Source organism: Piliocolobus tephrosceles, chromosome 17, assembly GCF_002776525.5.
Source record: "Piliocolobus tephrosceles isolate RC106 chromosome 17, ASM277652v3, whole genome shotgun sequence".
NCBI classification, from domain to species: Eukaryota; Metazoa; Chordata; class Mammalia; order Primates; family Cercopithecidae; genus Piliocolobus; species Piliocolobus tephrosceles.
This window is the reverse complement of record NC_045450.1, coordinates 26,643,739-26,660,920: the sequence shown is the minus strand read 5'-3', so window position 1 is coordinate 26,660,920 and position 17,182 is coordinate 26,643,739. Positions and strand designations below refer to the sequence as shown.

At 41.6% G+C, this 17,182-nt stretch overlaps 1 protein-coding gene across 4 annotated transcripts in view; it reads left to right on the top strand.

Moving 5' to 3' along the window:
* The window catches only part of XPO6 (exportin 6), a 117,217-nt gene that overhangs the window by 37,579 nt on the left and 62,456 nt on the right, over window positions 1-17,182 (top strand). For all 4 annotated transcript variants that reach the window (XM_023192950.2, XM_023192951.2, XM_023192949.3 and 1 more), the window contains 3 exons: window positions 718-915; window positions 7,089-7,248; window positions 10,422-10,499. In XM_023192950.2, coding sequence (XP_023048718.1) covers window positions 718-915; window positions 7,089-7,248; window positions 10,422-10,499 — 436 coding nt within the window. The remainder of the gene's footprint in view (window positions 1-717; window positions 916-7,088; window positions 7,249-10,421; window positions 10,500-17,182) is intronic.

The following is a 17,182-nucleotide window of genomic DNA, read 5'->3' as shown; positions in this document are numbered from 1 at the left end:
TCTGTGCGCACCTTTAAAAAATCTAATTGTAGACTGGGCGCAGTGGCTCATGCCTGTAATCCCAGCACTTTGAGGGGCTGAGGTGGGCGGATCAATGAGGTCAGGAGGTGGAGAGCATCCTGGCTAACACGGTGAAACCCCGTCTCTACTAAAAATACAAAAAAAAAAAAAATTAACTGGGCTTGGTGGCGGGCACCTGTAGTCCCAGCTACTCGGGAGGCTGTGGTAGGAGAATGGCATGAGCCCGGGAGGCGGAGCTTACAGTGAACCCAGATTGTGCCACTGTGCTCCAGCCTGGGCGACAGAGCGAGACTCTGTCGCAAAAAAAAAAAAAAAATCTAGTTGTAATCATATTGCCCATGATATTTTGTATTCTGCTTTTCCCCACTTTATTTTATATCTCCACATGTAGTTATGACATTATTCACCAAGGCATTCTTCTGTTTTTGAACATTGAAGTTGTTTCTATCAGTATATTTTGGTGGCTATTAGACACAGTGGCGTAAAAAAGTTTTTACACATACAGCTTTTTGTTTCTGTTATGGGACTGCTGTGTCATAAGATTTGAATACTTTTATTATTCTTATTGCCATATTGCCTCAAACCTTTATTTAAAGAGGGTTTCTTGTTTATAAGTGATATAGCTATCTGTGGGATGAAAAGCAGTTATTTTTGTGTATAGGTTGTTAACTTAAAAGATGTGTATTTGTTTTTCAGAATCTGATCAATAAAATGTGGCTTGGGGTCCCATCTCAGGATAAGATGGAAATCCGTAGCTGCCTGCCCAAACTCCTTTTGGCTCACCATAAAACCTTACCTTACTTTATCCGGAACAAGCTCTGCAAAGTTATTGTTGATATTGGACGTCAGGATTGGCCCATGTTCTATCACGACTTTTTTACTAACATTTTACAGGTAAGGATATGCCTAAGGAAACTTTATCTTGTAAATAGTTTGTTTGTTGAAGTGATTATTTCCTTGTCCTGAAGAGGATTTTTAAGATTATCATTTTGGAACTGCAGTAGTGAGGTTATTGTAGGACAGATTATCACATTCACTTAACTTTATGTTTATAAGACATATTGTATCTTTGTGCAGTGGAGAAAGTGGGGGAGAAAAACCTAATCTCTTTGTTAACCTGTTGTGCAGTTTGTTCAGCCAGTATTTGAAAGTCTGTTAGGTGCTGTACTAGGTGTTAAGGGTACAAGGGTGAGGCCTGCAGTAGTTTCAGCATTTAGTGGGGGAAATAGCTGTGCAAACAGTAATTACTCAATAATATGGTAATTATTGTGGGAGTATATGCAGAGTGCTGTGGTGGCATAGCATGTGGACTTAGTGGTGTTGGGCTGAGATGTGAGATGGTGAAGTGGTAGAGTAAGAGGCTAGATTGATGGGCAGAGGCCAGGCCAGGAAGGGTTGGGGGGTTCCATTGTGCAATTCGTAGTTTTTCCTAGGGAGCTAATGAAAATTTTGAAGAGGGAGAAAACATGGCTACATGTTTATGGTGGAATGATGGCTAGCTGGGGTTTGGATTGCAGAGGGGCGAGGTGAGAGGGAAAGAGGCAGGATGAAGAGGATCTGAACCAAAAGGAGATGACCTGGTGGGTGGAGGTGAGGCACCCAGGGGATAGGGGCAGGAAGCCAGTGGCACTAGGTGAGAGGGGAGAGAAGGGAGGAATCTAGAATGACTTCCAATTTTCTGGTTCAGATAGATTTTTCAGACCGGGGTTGAAAGAAGGGGAATGAGTTTGGGCAGAAGTTGGTGAATTCAGTTTGATAGAAAATGCATTTAAAATTTGTGTTCCTTCTCTGTAATAACTAATGAGACATTAGGAAGTGTGGATCTGGGGTCAGGATTTAGAAGTCAGAAGGGAGTAGTTGGGACCTAAAAGCTATGAGGGAGATGCTGTTGCTCATTTGAATCCTGTGGTCAAGTTGGAAACATTTTCATGTTATTGAGCTAGTCTTGGGTATGCAGGAAATGGGTATTATATACGGTTTATAGAAATAAAGTTCTTTGAAAATTGGTTATAGTCTCAGTGACTGTAGGATTTTCCAGAACAATATCATTTTCTAATGTTCTGCCTGCTCTTCATTCAAACCATTTTAATGATGCAGCAATTACAAAAGAATTCAGCATCCAAAGTGCTTCTCTCAGATTGTCTCTCAGAAGGGCACAAAAATTCTTCATTTAGTTTTGTTTTGTATAGTGCTTCATTCATCTAGAGATTTATTGGGTTGTTACTGCAAAGGAGATTCATGCCTTTATTCAAGTAGTCAACTATTTGTTGAACACTAAGCACGTGAAGGGATATAGTAATGAACAAACACCAAGTCCCTGCCTTTCTGGAGTTTATGATCTCAGGGCGGGGATGGGGGCATCAGCAAACAATAAGCAGATGCACACTTGGAGGTATTTATAAGTATGATGAAAACTCAATCCAGGGAAGGGGAAAGAAACTAGCGGGGGTTGTGTTTAGATGGGATGCTTGTAGAAGGCTTTTCTGGGGACAGACATTTGAGCAGAAACCTGAGTGGGGGTTATAGGGTGAACCACGTGGGTATCTAGGGGAACAGTATTTGGGGCAGAGAGGATAGCAAGTGCACAGGATCTGAGGAATGGCAAGCAGGCGAGTAGGCCTGGACTCGGGGGACATGAGACAGGAGACACTTCCCTGGCATTCTGTCCAATACACTTGCCTTCACTCCAAGTTGAGGATGGTTATGGTAACCCTTTCCAAGGCTTTCTTAAGTGGGCGCCAGGGAAGCCCACTGGAGACAGGAAAGACTAAGAGTGTTTGGAGTCTTCTAAGTGAACCTATTCCTGGGTTGGTTAGTGGTGCGTCTTGTGACAAAAGAAGGACCTTGAGACGGAGAGTCACAGGCCTGATGATAGCAGGTAAGGAGGAGCCACAGTTGCACCGCTGGGATTGGTCCCTGTGATGAAGAACAGAACGTTTCCTGGCTACATTTGAAGTATAATTATTTGTAACAAAAGATGGATTTGGAAGAGAACACTTTTAGGTGAAGGGCTTCTGGAGGTTTAAAAAGGCTAGTTGTCCACTGTTCTCCACCACCTCCCCCTTTCAGCCCCTTCAATAATGACTCCTTTAACCTCATGTAGCTTTTGTGACTTTGAAACACCATATGGTAGAAAGAGCCAGACTCTGAGGCAGCAGGTTTGGGTTCTGCACCCAACTTTGTAAAGTCATCTTTTTCTTTTCTTTAATTTTAATAAAGATAGAGTGTCACTATGTTGCCTAGGCTGGTCTTGACCTCTTGGCCTCAAGTGATCTTCCTGCCGTGGCCTCTCAAAGTGCTAGGATTATAGGCGTGAGCCACTGCCCCTAACCTAAAGTCCTCTTTGATTTTAGCACCTCCTGCTGCTTACGTAAGCTTCCCTTTCTTTCTTTGTAAAATGAGAGGCTTGGACTAAGTGATCTTTGAAATCCTTTCCAGTTGTGTTATGTCCTGCTTCTTATTTATTCTTGTGAACTAGACAATGGCATATAATAAGCCTTGTCAAGAATGATCAGTGCTCAACTGCTGACATTTCTGATAATATAGTTATCCCTTTGTATCTGTGGGGGATTAGTTCCAGGACCCACTTGGATACCAAAATTCATGGATGCCGAATTCCCTGATATAAAAAGGCATAGTTTGCATGTAACCTATGCACATCCTTTTGTGTAGGTTAGACCATCTCTAGATTACTTCTAATACCTAATAGAACGTAAATGTTCTGTAAGTAGTTGCTATACTGAGGCTGAGGCGGGCAGATCACGAGGTCGGGAGATTGAGACCATCTGGCTAACATGGTGAAACCCTGTCTCTATTAAAAATACAAAAATAATTAGCCGGGCGTGGTGGCGGGTGCCTGTGGTCGTAGGTACTCGGGAGACTGAGGCAGGAGAATGGCGTGAACCCGGGAAGTGAAGCTTGCAGTGAGCCGAGATTGCACCACTGCACTCGTCAAAAAAAAAAAACAAAAAAAAACAAAAAAAAAAAACAGTTGTTATACTTGTATTGTTTAGTAAATAATGACAAGTAAAAACTATACATATTTAATACAGATGCAGCTGTTTTTTCTTCTTTTTCCTAATTATGTTCTATCTGTGGTTGTTTGAACCCTTGGATACAGAACTCATGGGTATGGAGGGCTAACTGTAAATGTTTTCTTCAGATATTGGTAAATAATGCCAAACTGGTTCTGGAATCAGTTTCACCATCACATGATCCTTTGAGTAAATCATCTAAAGCGTTTTTTTAGGCTCATGTTGTGTTTGCAGTCTGGGGTGCATGGTTTTGTTTTTTTTGAACTCTGTGACAGTTTGTTGGGTGGTATCTATGCAGTTTTTGTTATAATTGTGGTGACCACCATAAGCAGATAGAGAGGGGTTGATTTGGTAACCCAGCCTTACATGCTGTGGGTTGGTTATACCCTTTCTAGGCTGCTGGAGAAGTAATCGAAATTGAAACCGACCCCTTTCCTTCCCACCTGCCCGCATACACGCCAGCGCACACGTGACACCAACGGTTCTAGAACCTGTTCTTCAAATTCCTGAAGTCTGTTGAGCAGAACCTGTGGTCACATTGTGCCTGGGACCAGATACTTAAGGGGCAAGCAGCACAGGAGAGAATTGCTGTTTCTTCTGTTGGGTTGTGTAATAAAAACGATGGAACCTTTTCAGAAGTTCACGCTAGAAACCTGAACTTACTCTTCAACCTGCAGGAGCTCATTGTCTGTTAAACTGCAGAGATTACCTGTGTTACAAGCTTAAATTAAAGATGTGAAGATGGTAAAGGGAAACACTATTTTGATAGAAAGCTTTCTGGGTACAAAGCTAATAAGAAGAAAAATTACACATTTTATCAAGCTCTTTCTCAAGTAAAGAATAGTTTTCTCTTTTCATCTGGCTTCTTGCCTGACCTTCTCCCTTTCCCCTAAATGGTGAGAGGAAGGAGAACTTGCAGATAGATTTTCCATATTGTGGGGGATTTTTATTTCTGGGAAGTACAGCATTTCATATTTATAGGAAGGTATATATTGCCAAATGGGGTATTTGGCATTACGAGTCATTTCCAGCTGAGAGAGTAAGAATGCAGCCTGGAGGGGAAAATAGAGACAAGAGGTAGAGGAGACAGAAAGGAAAAGGAGGAAGTAATGGGAATCTTTTAGAATATAAGCCAAAGGTCTCCAAATGGAAAGAGAGGCTTACCAAGGATCAGTTCTACTTCATTGTGTGAAGAGAAATTTCCTGTCCTCCCTACACTACATGATCTGAATTTAAGTCAGTGTTAGAAATAGGCCCAATTTTTAGAAAACAAAGATAAAAATTGTGGAGAATATACAGAGTTTTAGTGTTCAAGAGACCTGAATTTATAGATAGCATTTTAAACACATCATTCATTGCTGCTGGTTACCTAGTGCTGCTTCTGAAGACACTTGAATTTACCTTAAGTTCCCATTAATTGAGTACTTGTCCTGTTCTTTAGGGGTGAACTTTTCCTTGCTTTGTGATAGGGAGAGTTATTTGTAAGGGAAAGGAATATACCCTGTATTTCTTTTCTTTTCTTTTTTTTGAGATGGAGTCTTGCTCTCTTGCCCAGGCTGGAGTACAGTGGGGTGATCTCGGCTCACTGCAACCTTTGCCTCCTGGGTTCAAGTGATCCTCCTGCCTTAGCCTCCTGAGTAGCTGGGACTATAGGTGCCTGCCACCACACCCGGCTAATTTTTGTATTTTTGGTAGAGACGGAGTTTCACCATGTTGGCCAGCCTGGTCTCGAACTGCTGACCTCAAGTGATCTGTCCACCTTGACCTCCCAAAGTGCTGGGATTACAGGCATGAGCCACCACGCCCAGCCTGTACCCTGTATTTCTTGAAGTGAAGAATATAAAATCTGTATGGGTACAGTTCCTGAGTGTTCTCCTCTTCCCTAAAGTTTATATATATTTTTAGCTTGAGTAAGTAAAAAAAAAAGCGTGTCAAGGAATTAACTACATTTAAACTTAATTAAGATTAAAGAAAAACTTGAAGTGCTTTTCAAATTGTCTGCTCTTTTATAGATTGTAGCAATTAACAGATAATCTTAGTGGCAACTTGTTTACTTTTATCATTTCTGGAAATTAAAAAATAAATGTAATAGTAATGCTTTGAATTTTATAAAAATGATTAGGAAGATAAACTTTCTTATGGTAGAGAGACTATTATAGGTGATAGAAAAAGTAACTTAATTTGCTACATAGGTATTTGCAAAATCCTAACTAGTCATAGTTTAATGACATGTATGTGTGCTGTTGCTCTGCCATATTTAATCATGACCTTCTCTGAAGCATGCAGAGTTTAGAAGCATAAAATTGATTTAACAGCATGCATATTGAAAAGACATCACAAATTGATTTACACATCTTAATCACTAATATAGATGTAATTTATATACATGCATACACAAAACTTGGTTACTAGAAAAAGTAACAAAGGCTGTGGTAGGAATCTGGGCATGTATAAAAATGGTCATGTTAGGTATAAAAGACCATTGTTTTCTAGCTGTTTTTAAGTTCATGGTATTAGAATTTTTATCTGTAAAATATGATGAGAATGTACTTTGAATGGTTAAAAAGAGCTCCCTAAATATCCTCTAAGAGATGTTTCTTTTTTTTATTTGAGACAGAGTTTTACTCTTTTTGCCCAGGCTAGAGTGCAATGGTGCGATCTCAGCTCACTGCAACCTCTGCCTCCTGGGTTCAAGTGATTCTCCTGCCTCAGCTTCCCGAGTAGCTGGGATTATAGGCATGCGCCACCACACCCGGCTAATTTTGTATTTTTAGTAGAGACGGGGTTTCTCCATGTTGATCAGGCTGGTCTCGAACTCCCTACGTCAGGTGATCCGCCTGTCTCGGCCCCCCAAAGTGCTGGGATTACAGGTGTGAATCACTGCACCCGGCCTCTAAGTGATGTTTCTGAAGTGTTGATTTATGTTCATATAAGAGGAAACACACACAGATGCTTCACAGCTTTAATACTGCTGAGTCCTCTTTGTACTTTATTAGTCCAACACTCTGCTCAGAACATGCTTTTTCCCGGCAGTTGATCCAGTCCCCTGTGACAACCCCTCTTGGGCTGATCATGTTGAAGACAACTTCAGAAGAGCTGGCTTGTCCCCGTGAGGACCTCAGTGTGGCTCGGAAGGAGGAGTTGCGGAAGCTGCTACTGGACCAGGTGCAGACAGTGCTTGGGCTACTGACAGGTGAGCAGTATGGTAGTATACAGAGATAGAGGCCTGCCCGTAGGCGCCCAGAGTTCAGGCCTTGGCGCTCAGCAGCTCTGAGCAGTTGTTTGCGCTGTTTCTGAGATAGCGTGAAAATGGGAGGCTGTATTCCCAACACCTGTAGGCCAGTGTCTAGCACACAGTAGGACCGCAAAATAGATTTGAGCCTTATTTTCCTCGTAGTCTTTCACTAATTGGTCCTCACTGTAACTGTGATCAGGGAGGGAGAGTCCAGGTCATAGGAGTATGCCTACAGTGCCAATCACTGCATGGTAAGTTAGGTGGGTGGCAGGCACTCTATTTAAAATAATTTGAATTGAAGATCAGGAGAAGTTGGAGTAGGAGGATATGAAAATTCCCGTTCTGGGTAAGGAAATGAGACGTGGTGTGGAGCCATCTCCTTGTGCACTAGGTTGTAGTTGTATGTAGCATTTTGTCTCTTCTGTTTGATGAGTGCCTCGTGACAAGGTGTAAAGGGTAAGAAGAAACAGAAAGCAAACCACAACATGAGACAGGAAGGTAGGAGGAGAGGGGAGTACCCTGGGTGCCCGGGGTGGCTTCTCTGTGCTGCTGTGAGACCTGTTTGCTAGGGAGGCACGTTTGCAATGCCTGGCCATGAGGCCCTGGGAGTGCCGGGAGCCTGGGCTTGCTACTTAAGGGAATCTTGTAGTGAAAAGAATGTTTTTATCTCTGACTCCTTTATCCAGGCTTCTTCTTCGATGTCTAGGAACTTTCTTTGTATCTCCAGTTTAGTGCTTGGCATGTGGTGGGCACTTAAAATTGGCTGAAAGAACCATTGATTTAAAAAGTAAACTTGGGTTAGTGCAATGGCTCAGGCCTGTAATCCCAGCACTTTGGTAGGCTGAGGTGGGAGGATCACTTGAGCCCAGGAGTTTAAGACCAGACTGGGCAGCGTATTGAGACCCCCATTTCTGGAAAAAACAAAACAGAACAAAACAAAAAGGTTAGCTGGGTGTGATGATGCATGCCTGTATTCCCAGATACTCAGGAGGCTAAAGAAGGAGAATTGCTTGAGCTCAGGAGTTTGAGGCTGCAGTGAGCTATGATCATACCACTGCACTCCAGCCTGGGTAACAGAGTGAGACCCTGTCTCTTAAAAAAAAAAAAAAAAAGAGAGAGAGAGAAAGAGCTCGGCATTTGCCCCCACATCCTTCCGTAAAGCCCCAGGGGTAAACCTAAACCTTCAGGATATTTGTTCGTTCAAAGCACTTTTTTTTTTTCTTTTTCCTTTTTTTGAGACAGGATCTCTCTCTGTTGCCCAGGCTGGAGTGTGGTGATGTGAACACAGCTTACTGCAGCCTCAAATTTTGGGACCTAAGTGATCCTTCTACCTCAATCTCCCTAGAAGCTGGGACCACAGGCAGGCGGCACCACACCTGGCTAATTTTTGTATTTTTAGTAGACATACAGTCTCCCTGTATTGTCCAGGCTAGTCTCTAACTCTTAGGCTCAAGTGATCCTTCTGCCTTAGCCTCCCAAAGTGCTGAAATTACAGGCATGAGCTACTGTGCCTGGTCTCAAAGCACATTTTTTGACACCCCAACTAAATGTCAGATTTCTAATGTTAGGGACCACGTTTTATACCTCTGTGTCCTACTGTGCCTAGCAGTATATTAAATATTTAAAAAATTGAGATAAAGCTCACCATTTTAAATTACAATATTGACTGGCTTTTAGTATATTCTTGAGGTTGTGCAACCTTCAGCGCTATTTAATTCCAGAACATTGTCATCACTCTAAAAAGAAGCCTCGTACCCATTAGCAATACCCATTCCCCCACCCCATTCTCCTCTCCCCCAGTGCCTGGCGTTCACTAATCTACTTAGTCTGTCTCTATGGATTTGCCTTTTTTGGACTTCTCATAAAAATGGAAGCATACAATATGTGATCTTTTGTGTCTGGCTTTTTCACTTAGCATAATGCTTTCAAGATTTATTCAGGTTTTAATATGAAAAATTTGAGAATAAGGTATTTCCAAAAGCCTTTATGATCACCTTATGTTCTGGGTTCTGTATGGGTACAAAGAGGAGGAAAACACAGTTCCCACCCTCAGGTAATTTACACTTGAGTGGAGAGAGACAAGTAAGGAGTTAAAGATGTTTTAAGAGCTATAGCAGAGTTATGTTTTATGTGTGGCAATTCCTGAAGGAGGTGACAGCTGAATGGAATTTTGAGGTATCGGCAGGTGGCATTTAGTCTGGTAGAAAGGTCAAGTTGAAATTGGGAGGAGGAGAGCAGGTCAGAGGTTGAGAGGGACACATATAGAAGGAACAGCAGACAGTTGAGCGTAGGCCTCATCTGCTGGGTGGGCTGAAGCCTGGGTCAGGTGAGGCTAGATGAGTCTAGCAGAGGCCAGGATTTCCGGCCTGTTTTCCTGCATGAGGAACGAAAGAGAATTAGTGGCAGGTTTGTGGGGAACGAAAAGTTGTGTTTGGGATATGCATGTAGTGTTGTCCAGGAAGCAGGTGGACATGCAGGTCTGTGATTGCCTTGCCTTGTTTCTGAAGCCCCCATCATGTGATGCAGAGCTTGGTGTATGTAGTCAAGGTGAGTTTGGGCCAAGAACAGGAGACTTGAGAGGCTTCAGAATATGTTTTCTTGAAGCCGTGGCAGTGGATGAGTCACTCTAGCAGTGAGAGTGAAATGAGAGGAGAAGCAGAGCAGTAAGGGAACCTGGGGAAACATGTGTGTTTAAGTGACTCATGGGCAGAGGATGGAAATAATAGTGAAAGGGATGGAATCAAGTTCAAAGAAACCAGAGAAAAACCAGGAAAGAGTGGTGCTACCGGCTCAGATAAGGGTATAGGCAATGGCCTGTCATGCCACAGTGTGGTCAAGGAGGATGGGGATTAAGTGACCGGTGAGTGCACGCAGCAACCAGGTGACTCTGGCAAAGAGCAGTGCTGGAGGCAACAGTGGGGAGAGGCCACACTGCAAGACCACAGTGAAGCAGTGGAGAGCCATAAGGCAGCTGTGAAGTCGAGAGGCACAGCTGCTTGCTGGAGGAGGACATGGTCAAGAGAGGGATATTCAGGTACTGATGTTTGATCAAAGGTATCAAGAAACTTTCTCTAAATCTTTGTATGCTGGACATCATTTCTCTTATAACTCTGTTTCTCCTTTCTTGGTAGGTATCTTGGAGACTGTCTGGGACAAACACAGTGTTACTGCTGCCACTCCACCACCATCCCCGACCTCAGGAGAAAGTGGTATGGTCTGCCTGCCAGCCAAGGCATTCTTTTTAAAGTATTGGGGGCCAGGTGTGGTGATTTGCACCGGTAGTCTTCAGTACTGAGGAGGCTGAGGTGGGAGGATCACTAGAGGCCAAGAGTTTGAGACCAGCCTGGGCAACATAGTGAGACTCTAATATCTCTATTTTTAAAAATTACATAAAAAAAATAGTCCTAGGTCGTTGTCCTCATTTTTTTCTTTTTCCCAAATGTCATGGCTATGTGCTTGTGCTGAGATTGATAGGAGCCTTTGGACTTGACAATTCTGCTTGTGCTTCTTCTGCAGAGTTGGCAGGAGGTGGGCAGCAGCCCACAGGAGAGGACATAGGAACAGAAATATTGAGTGCTTTCTTCCTCACTGGACTCATGTTGCCCAAGGCAGAGTGGGGACCTCTCTGCCTGCATAGTGGAGACTATGCAGTAGTTAGCATTGAGTCAACATTGGTTAAGAGTCATTTGGTAAAGCAGGGCATATTTGCAGAGGCTATTAAATAGTTTACTAGTTGCTAGTTATTGTCCACAGTTATATTAATATCTGCTTCAAAATTCAGAGTGCAGTTCATCTAAAGATGACTACTTTCAGGGATGGATGGAAAGAGGAAATTGCATCTGAACAGGAACTTTTAGTTTCTAAATGCTGCTGTTTACACTAAATGATCACAAATGCTTTTCCAGCAGAGTACATCCTGTGAATTGGCACATATTTCTTCCTCTGCTGTAAAGGTTGATGTGGTTAATGAGAAATATTTCCACATCTTCTCCTTTACTTCAAGGAGATAGGCTGTGGAAGTCAGACATCTCTAAGCCCAAGCTGTTTTATGTAGCCTGTTGTTAGTATGTGGAAGTTGAAATTCTTGCAGAGTTACTCTAGAATTGAAAATCTATCCGGAAGTTTTGAGGAGTACTCATAGTGCACTAGTTATTACAAATTCTCATTATCTTACTTGGATTAAAAATTATTAGAGAGCTATTTGTCATACTGCTTAGATTACAAACAATTATAGAGTTCTAGAGTGCAGTATAAGCTCATAGGAAATGCAACTTTGTATTTGGTGGCAAACCTTTATTCTTTAGGTAGATATTTGAGGTGGCTCGGCAGATTTATATGTTGCAGTATCTGGATGATTAAAGAAACATTTGGAAATGATTCAGAGATTTGATTTTATGAGTGAACGAACACCTTGGAGTATCCACAGTTAAGTTTGTCATTTCATTTAAATTCTGTTTGCAAATACTAATTCTTTTTTTTGAGACAAGGTCTCTTTCTGTCACCCAGACTAGAGTGCAGTGGTGTGATCACAACTCACTACAGCCTCGACTTCCTGGGCTCCAGCAGTCCTCCCACCTCAACCTCCCAAGTAGCTGGGACCATAGACGTGCACTAACATGCCTGGCTAATTTTTGTATTTTTTTGTAGAGACAGGGTTTCGCCATATTGCCCAGGCTGATCTTGAACTCCTGAGCTTAAGCTATCTACCCGCCTCAGCCTTTCAAATTGCTGGGATTACAGGTGTGAGCCACCATACCCAGTCAAGATTAGTTCTTTTGAATTAGATTTGTTTTAGACAGTTGAATACTCGCTAGCACGGTTTATTAGCAGCTGCAGTTTACTGTAGAAGAAACACTTGTTTGTGTTTCAGTTGGCTTCATCCAGAGAGGTTCTGAGCTAACTCAGTTTATACTTTGATAGGCTCTATTTTCCTCGGGGCCATGTTAGGGAATGTCAGATAATACAAACCAGAAATGTGTGCTTACCTCTTCCATGTGTTGCCTAGATTTTATGAGGCTAGGCGGAATAAAATATGGACTAACTTTCCATTTGCATATAACAAAACCTAAAATGTGGTGCCTACTTCTTGAGAATTGCCTCTTAAAATTTTTTGAAATGTTGGGTTTTAGTATTTGAGAAATAACAAAATAAATTGAGACTATAGGGGCACCTAGGGAGTTACATAAGCTTTTAAGCTGGTATACTTCCCCTTTAAAAAAATTGCGTGTTTATTTGTTACAATATTTTTCTTTCTTTTTATGGTAATGTAAGTGAGGTCATTAGATCTTACCCCACTATCTGGACAGTGCTGATGATGCAATCACCATTCATTTTGATGCTTTTGCTCAACTGTCTTTGTGCACTTAAGACGCCAAGTTAAGCAGTAAAATTTCCAGAAAATTGTTTTGCTTTCTTGACCATATCAGTTTTCTAGAGAAAATTTATTCTGAGAAACTTTAGGGCCCAGTGAAGCAACCAAACAAATACCTTAGCACACCCCAGCTCAGCCCGTGTGGAACTCTCCTGCCCTGTGTGTTAGGTTTAGTAGCCCCCTGAAGCTTGTGGGGTTTTTTCCCCATATGCTTTCTTTTAATATAGTTTTCTGTCTCATCACTTTTAAAGAACCAGGCCCAGGGACTAGTTCCTGCAACAACTTCTTTAATAGTCTGGATGTAGAAAAAGGTTTGAAGGAATGTGCGTGGTTTATTTCTCAGCATAGTTCCCCCAAATTGTTACCTTGACTCCTAAACTGGCTGCAGTAGTGATCACTCACCTCGCGAGATCGGACTGCTATGGGACAGATGATAGTCTGTTTCTTGCCTACAAACAAGGAAGCTTGCGAGGGGTTGCATCACCAGTGAGCAGAGTGGGGACATGAACCCCTACCAGAACCCTAGAATTCCGAATCTAGGTGCACGGTCATCGTCCTAGCTTTGCTTTCTTGGTCGTTCTCACCACTTTGGTCCACTTCCTTCTTCCCCTGGTTTTTAGTCTTGGCCCTGCCACTTACTCCATGACCTGGAGTGGATCCTTTACCTTCTCTGACCGCTGATGTCCTTGACTATAAAAAGGAAATAGCTTCCTCTCTGGATAAATGAGGAAAGATGTGGACATTGCCCCCTGCCTGCTGAAGCTGTTCCTTCCTGCTTCACTTGAGCAGCCTCATCTTCCTTCATCTCCTCTCATCTTCACTTTTCTCTGCCTGGACCAATGGGGAAAAAAGTGCACAGAATGAGATTATGTGATTACAGCAATTCTGAGTTAGTTTTAGCTTTGATTGTTCTGCAGTAAAATTAAGGGACCATATCTTTCTCATGCACATAATATATAGTTTGAAATACAGAGCTGTACACAGGTGATGAAAAGTTCTTCAGGGTGAGGATGTATCAGAGAGCATGAATTGAGGCCAATTCTTAACAGATTGCATATCTTCATGCAAATCTTTTCATGTATTCCTTATATACTACCTATAGAAAGGTGGGACTTGGGAGGGTCACTTACAACTCCTGTGATCTTATTTTCTCCTCCAGGGGCTCCTTGAATAGAGTTTCTCACCATTTTACTGGACCAAGGCTGCAGTTAGATCTGTGGTTTGTCCTGCAGGGAATATTTGTTAATGTCTCCATGACTGGAGAAGGGCTGTTGGCATCTAGTGAGTGGAGGCCAGGGATGCCACTAAACACCCCACAGTATACAGGGGACCAAAGAATGATCTGGCCCCAGGTGCCAGGAGTGCTGAGGTTGAGAAACCCTAAGTTAGTAAATATGCAACTGATAGGAAACACATGAAGTTTCAATAATTAAAAAGCTTTGCATGAAAGTTTATTACAGGGCTGGGCATGGTGGCTCAGGCCTGTAAATCTCAGCACTTTGTGGGGGGCCAAGATGACAGGATCACTTGAGCTTAGGTATTTGAGACCTGTGTTGGCAACATAGTGAGACCCCACATCATATATATATATATATATATATATATATATATATATATATATAGGCATGGTGGCTCATGCCCGTAGTCCCAGCTACTTGGGAGGATTGAGGTGGGAGAATCACTTGAGTCCAGGAGGTTGAGGCTGCAGTGAGCCATGATTGCACCACTGTACTCCAGCCTGGGCGACAGAGCAAGACCCTGTCTCCAAAAAAAAACAAAAAAAAAAACAAAAAAAAAAATAAGAGAACTTGATAAAGTTCTCTTAGGTTTGTATTGAAAGTGCTGCCGCATGAAGCAGAATCTGTTTTGTGGTGATTCCTTCCACTTTGATTACAGTGTAATTTTTGAAATTTTTGAAAAACACTTTTGTCATCCACTAAGATGCCTTGAAACATTTAAATTTGAGTAAAATCATTTTTATGGAGAAACAGCCTTAACAGGTTCTTTCCCCGGCCCCAACCTTTTTAGGCAAATGAGTCGTGGTACACTCCTTAGCAGATGCTGACTTCCATGACCACGGTCCTGCTACTCTCTTTCTTTTGAGGACAAAAGCAATTGCAGATCATTCATATCCATCTAAACAGTTTTCTCCTTTGCATAATCTTGTTCAGTCTTTGTCTTCACATATTTGTCTTCCTATGCTTGTAGTCATGGTATACACATGCTGTTATTTTACATATGATTTTAGGCCATACATGTTTTTCCATATTTATTTTTTCTCTTTTTTTAATACAGAGGAGAACAATTAGGAATATTTTTCTGGATTTAAATATTAGCTTTCTTATTGCTCATTTTTTCTGGTTGCATAATCTTTCCAGTTAACTTGCTTTTTGGAAGGGAACATTGGTTTTGAGGCCAGACCCTGGTTTGGTTTCATTTCTACCTCATGCTAACAGAGGGACTTGGGGAAACACTTGGTCTGTCTGTGCCTTAGTTATTTTAATGATCTGTAAATATGGGTAATAATACCTACCTTAGAGTTGTGAATATTAAATGAGAATATGCTTATGTAATTTTCAGTATAGGGCCAAGTAGATAGTCACAGAGCAGGCGGTGGCTGTTACTACTTTTACTATAAGTATTATTATAGATATTTTGTTTTTTTTCCTTTTAGCATCCATTCTGGAAAAAGTCTTCTGAGCCACATACTAGGGACAGCTTTTCAATCTACTTTTCTTTTTTTTGGCTCCTCATAAATCAACTTGATAAGTCCACTTTTAAGAATAGAACGTAAACCCTTCACAAAATCCTCATTATAATGGCAGAGGAGGTTGAGGCTGAGAAAGGCTAACCAACTTCTTCATGTTCATCCAGCATTAGTGTAAGGCCTCAGCTCTCAGTAAGTTTGGGGACCCCTGGAAGTCCCCTAAACCCTTTTGGGAAGTCCCAAAGGCCAGATGTTTGTTCATAAAAATACTAAGACATTGTTATCATTTTTATTCCCATTCTCTCATGAGTATATGAATAAAAAAGTTAATTCCAGATTTCACATTGCAGTTAACCCTTCAGAAATGACTGTTCATCAGACTTTAATATGATAGAATAGACACAGTTACTTGAAAAGGCCACTAAAGCCCTTTGTTCATTTGTAGTTGCGTATCTGTGTGGAGCTGCATTTTCTTCACATACTTCAGTGAAAACAATCTATTGCAAAACAGTGAAGGCAGAAGCAGTTGGGCGAGTCTAGTTTTTAAACCAGCCACTAAAGAGATTTCAAAAATATAAAAACTGTATTACCCTTCTCACTAGTTTTGGGTGAAATACAGTTTTTTTCATTTAAAAATGTTATGCTAACATGATGGCTTTGTAATTAAATGAATTAAATATTTAAACACTTCTCAGGTTTAATTTCTAATATGGCAAATATCAATAGAAGTAACCCTCCTAAGAGCTCTCTCTTTGGGATGCTTAGTAATTTTTAAGAGTGAGGACTTGTGAAACCCAAACATTTGAGACCTAGTGCTATAAAAGACAAAATAAAATGTAAACATTTACCCAGAATCTCATATAGAAAAAACATCAAATAATATTTGATCACTCCAGACATCTCTACACAGAGATAAGACAGATAAAAAGACAAAAATAGTATCAGATTATATATTTTTTGTTTTTAATAACAATTAAATTTTAGTTTTACTTGATTTTTTTTTTTTTTGAGATGGAGTCTCACTCTGTAATCCGGGCTAGAGTACAGTAGGCATGATCTTGGCTCACTGCAGCCTCCGCCTCCCAGGAGCAAGCGATTCTCCTGCCTCAGCCTCCCGAGTAGTTGGGATTACAGGTGGCCGCTGCCACGCCTAGCTGATTTTTGTATTTGTAGTAGAGATGGGGTTTCACCACGTTGGCCAGGCAGGTCTGGAACTTCTGACTTCAAGTGATCTATCTGCTTCAGCCTCCCAAAGTGCTGGGATTACAGGCGTGAGCTACCGTACCCAGCATTTTACTTGTTTTTTTTTTTTTTTTTTTTTTTTTTGATAGAGGCTCCCTCTGTTGCCCAGGCCGGAGTGCAGTAGTGCGATCTCTGCTTACTGCAACCTCTGCCTCCTGGATTCAAGCATTTCTCCTGCCCCAGCCTCCCGAGTAGCTGGGATTACAGGCACGCACCACCATGCCCAGCTAATATTTGTGTTTTAGTGGAGACAGGGTTTCACCATGTTGGCCAGGCTTGTCTCGAATTCCTGACCTCAAGTGATCCTCCTGCCTTGGCCTCCCAAAAGTGCTGGGATTACAGGCATGAGCCACCGTGCCTGGCCAGGTTTTACTTAAATGTAACAACGTATTAAACTTAAGGAATTGCTGACCTTGAGGTGCTTTTTCTACAATTCTATAAGAAATATTAATTTCTAAAAGATACCTGTATGGTTAAGAAAAAATGATAAAAATCAATTTTGTACTACATGTTTGAATTTTGTGTATCACCTCCACCCCACCATGTTTTATTTTAGACCATGTATTTTGGGA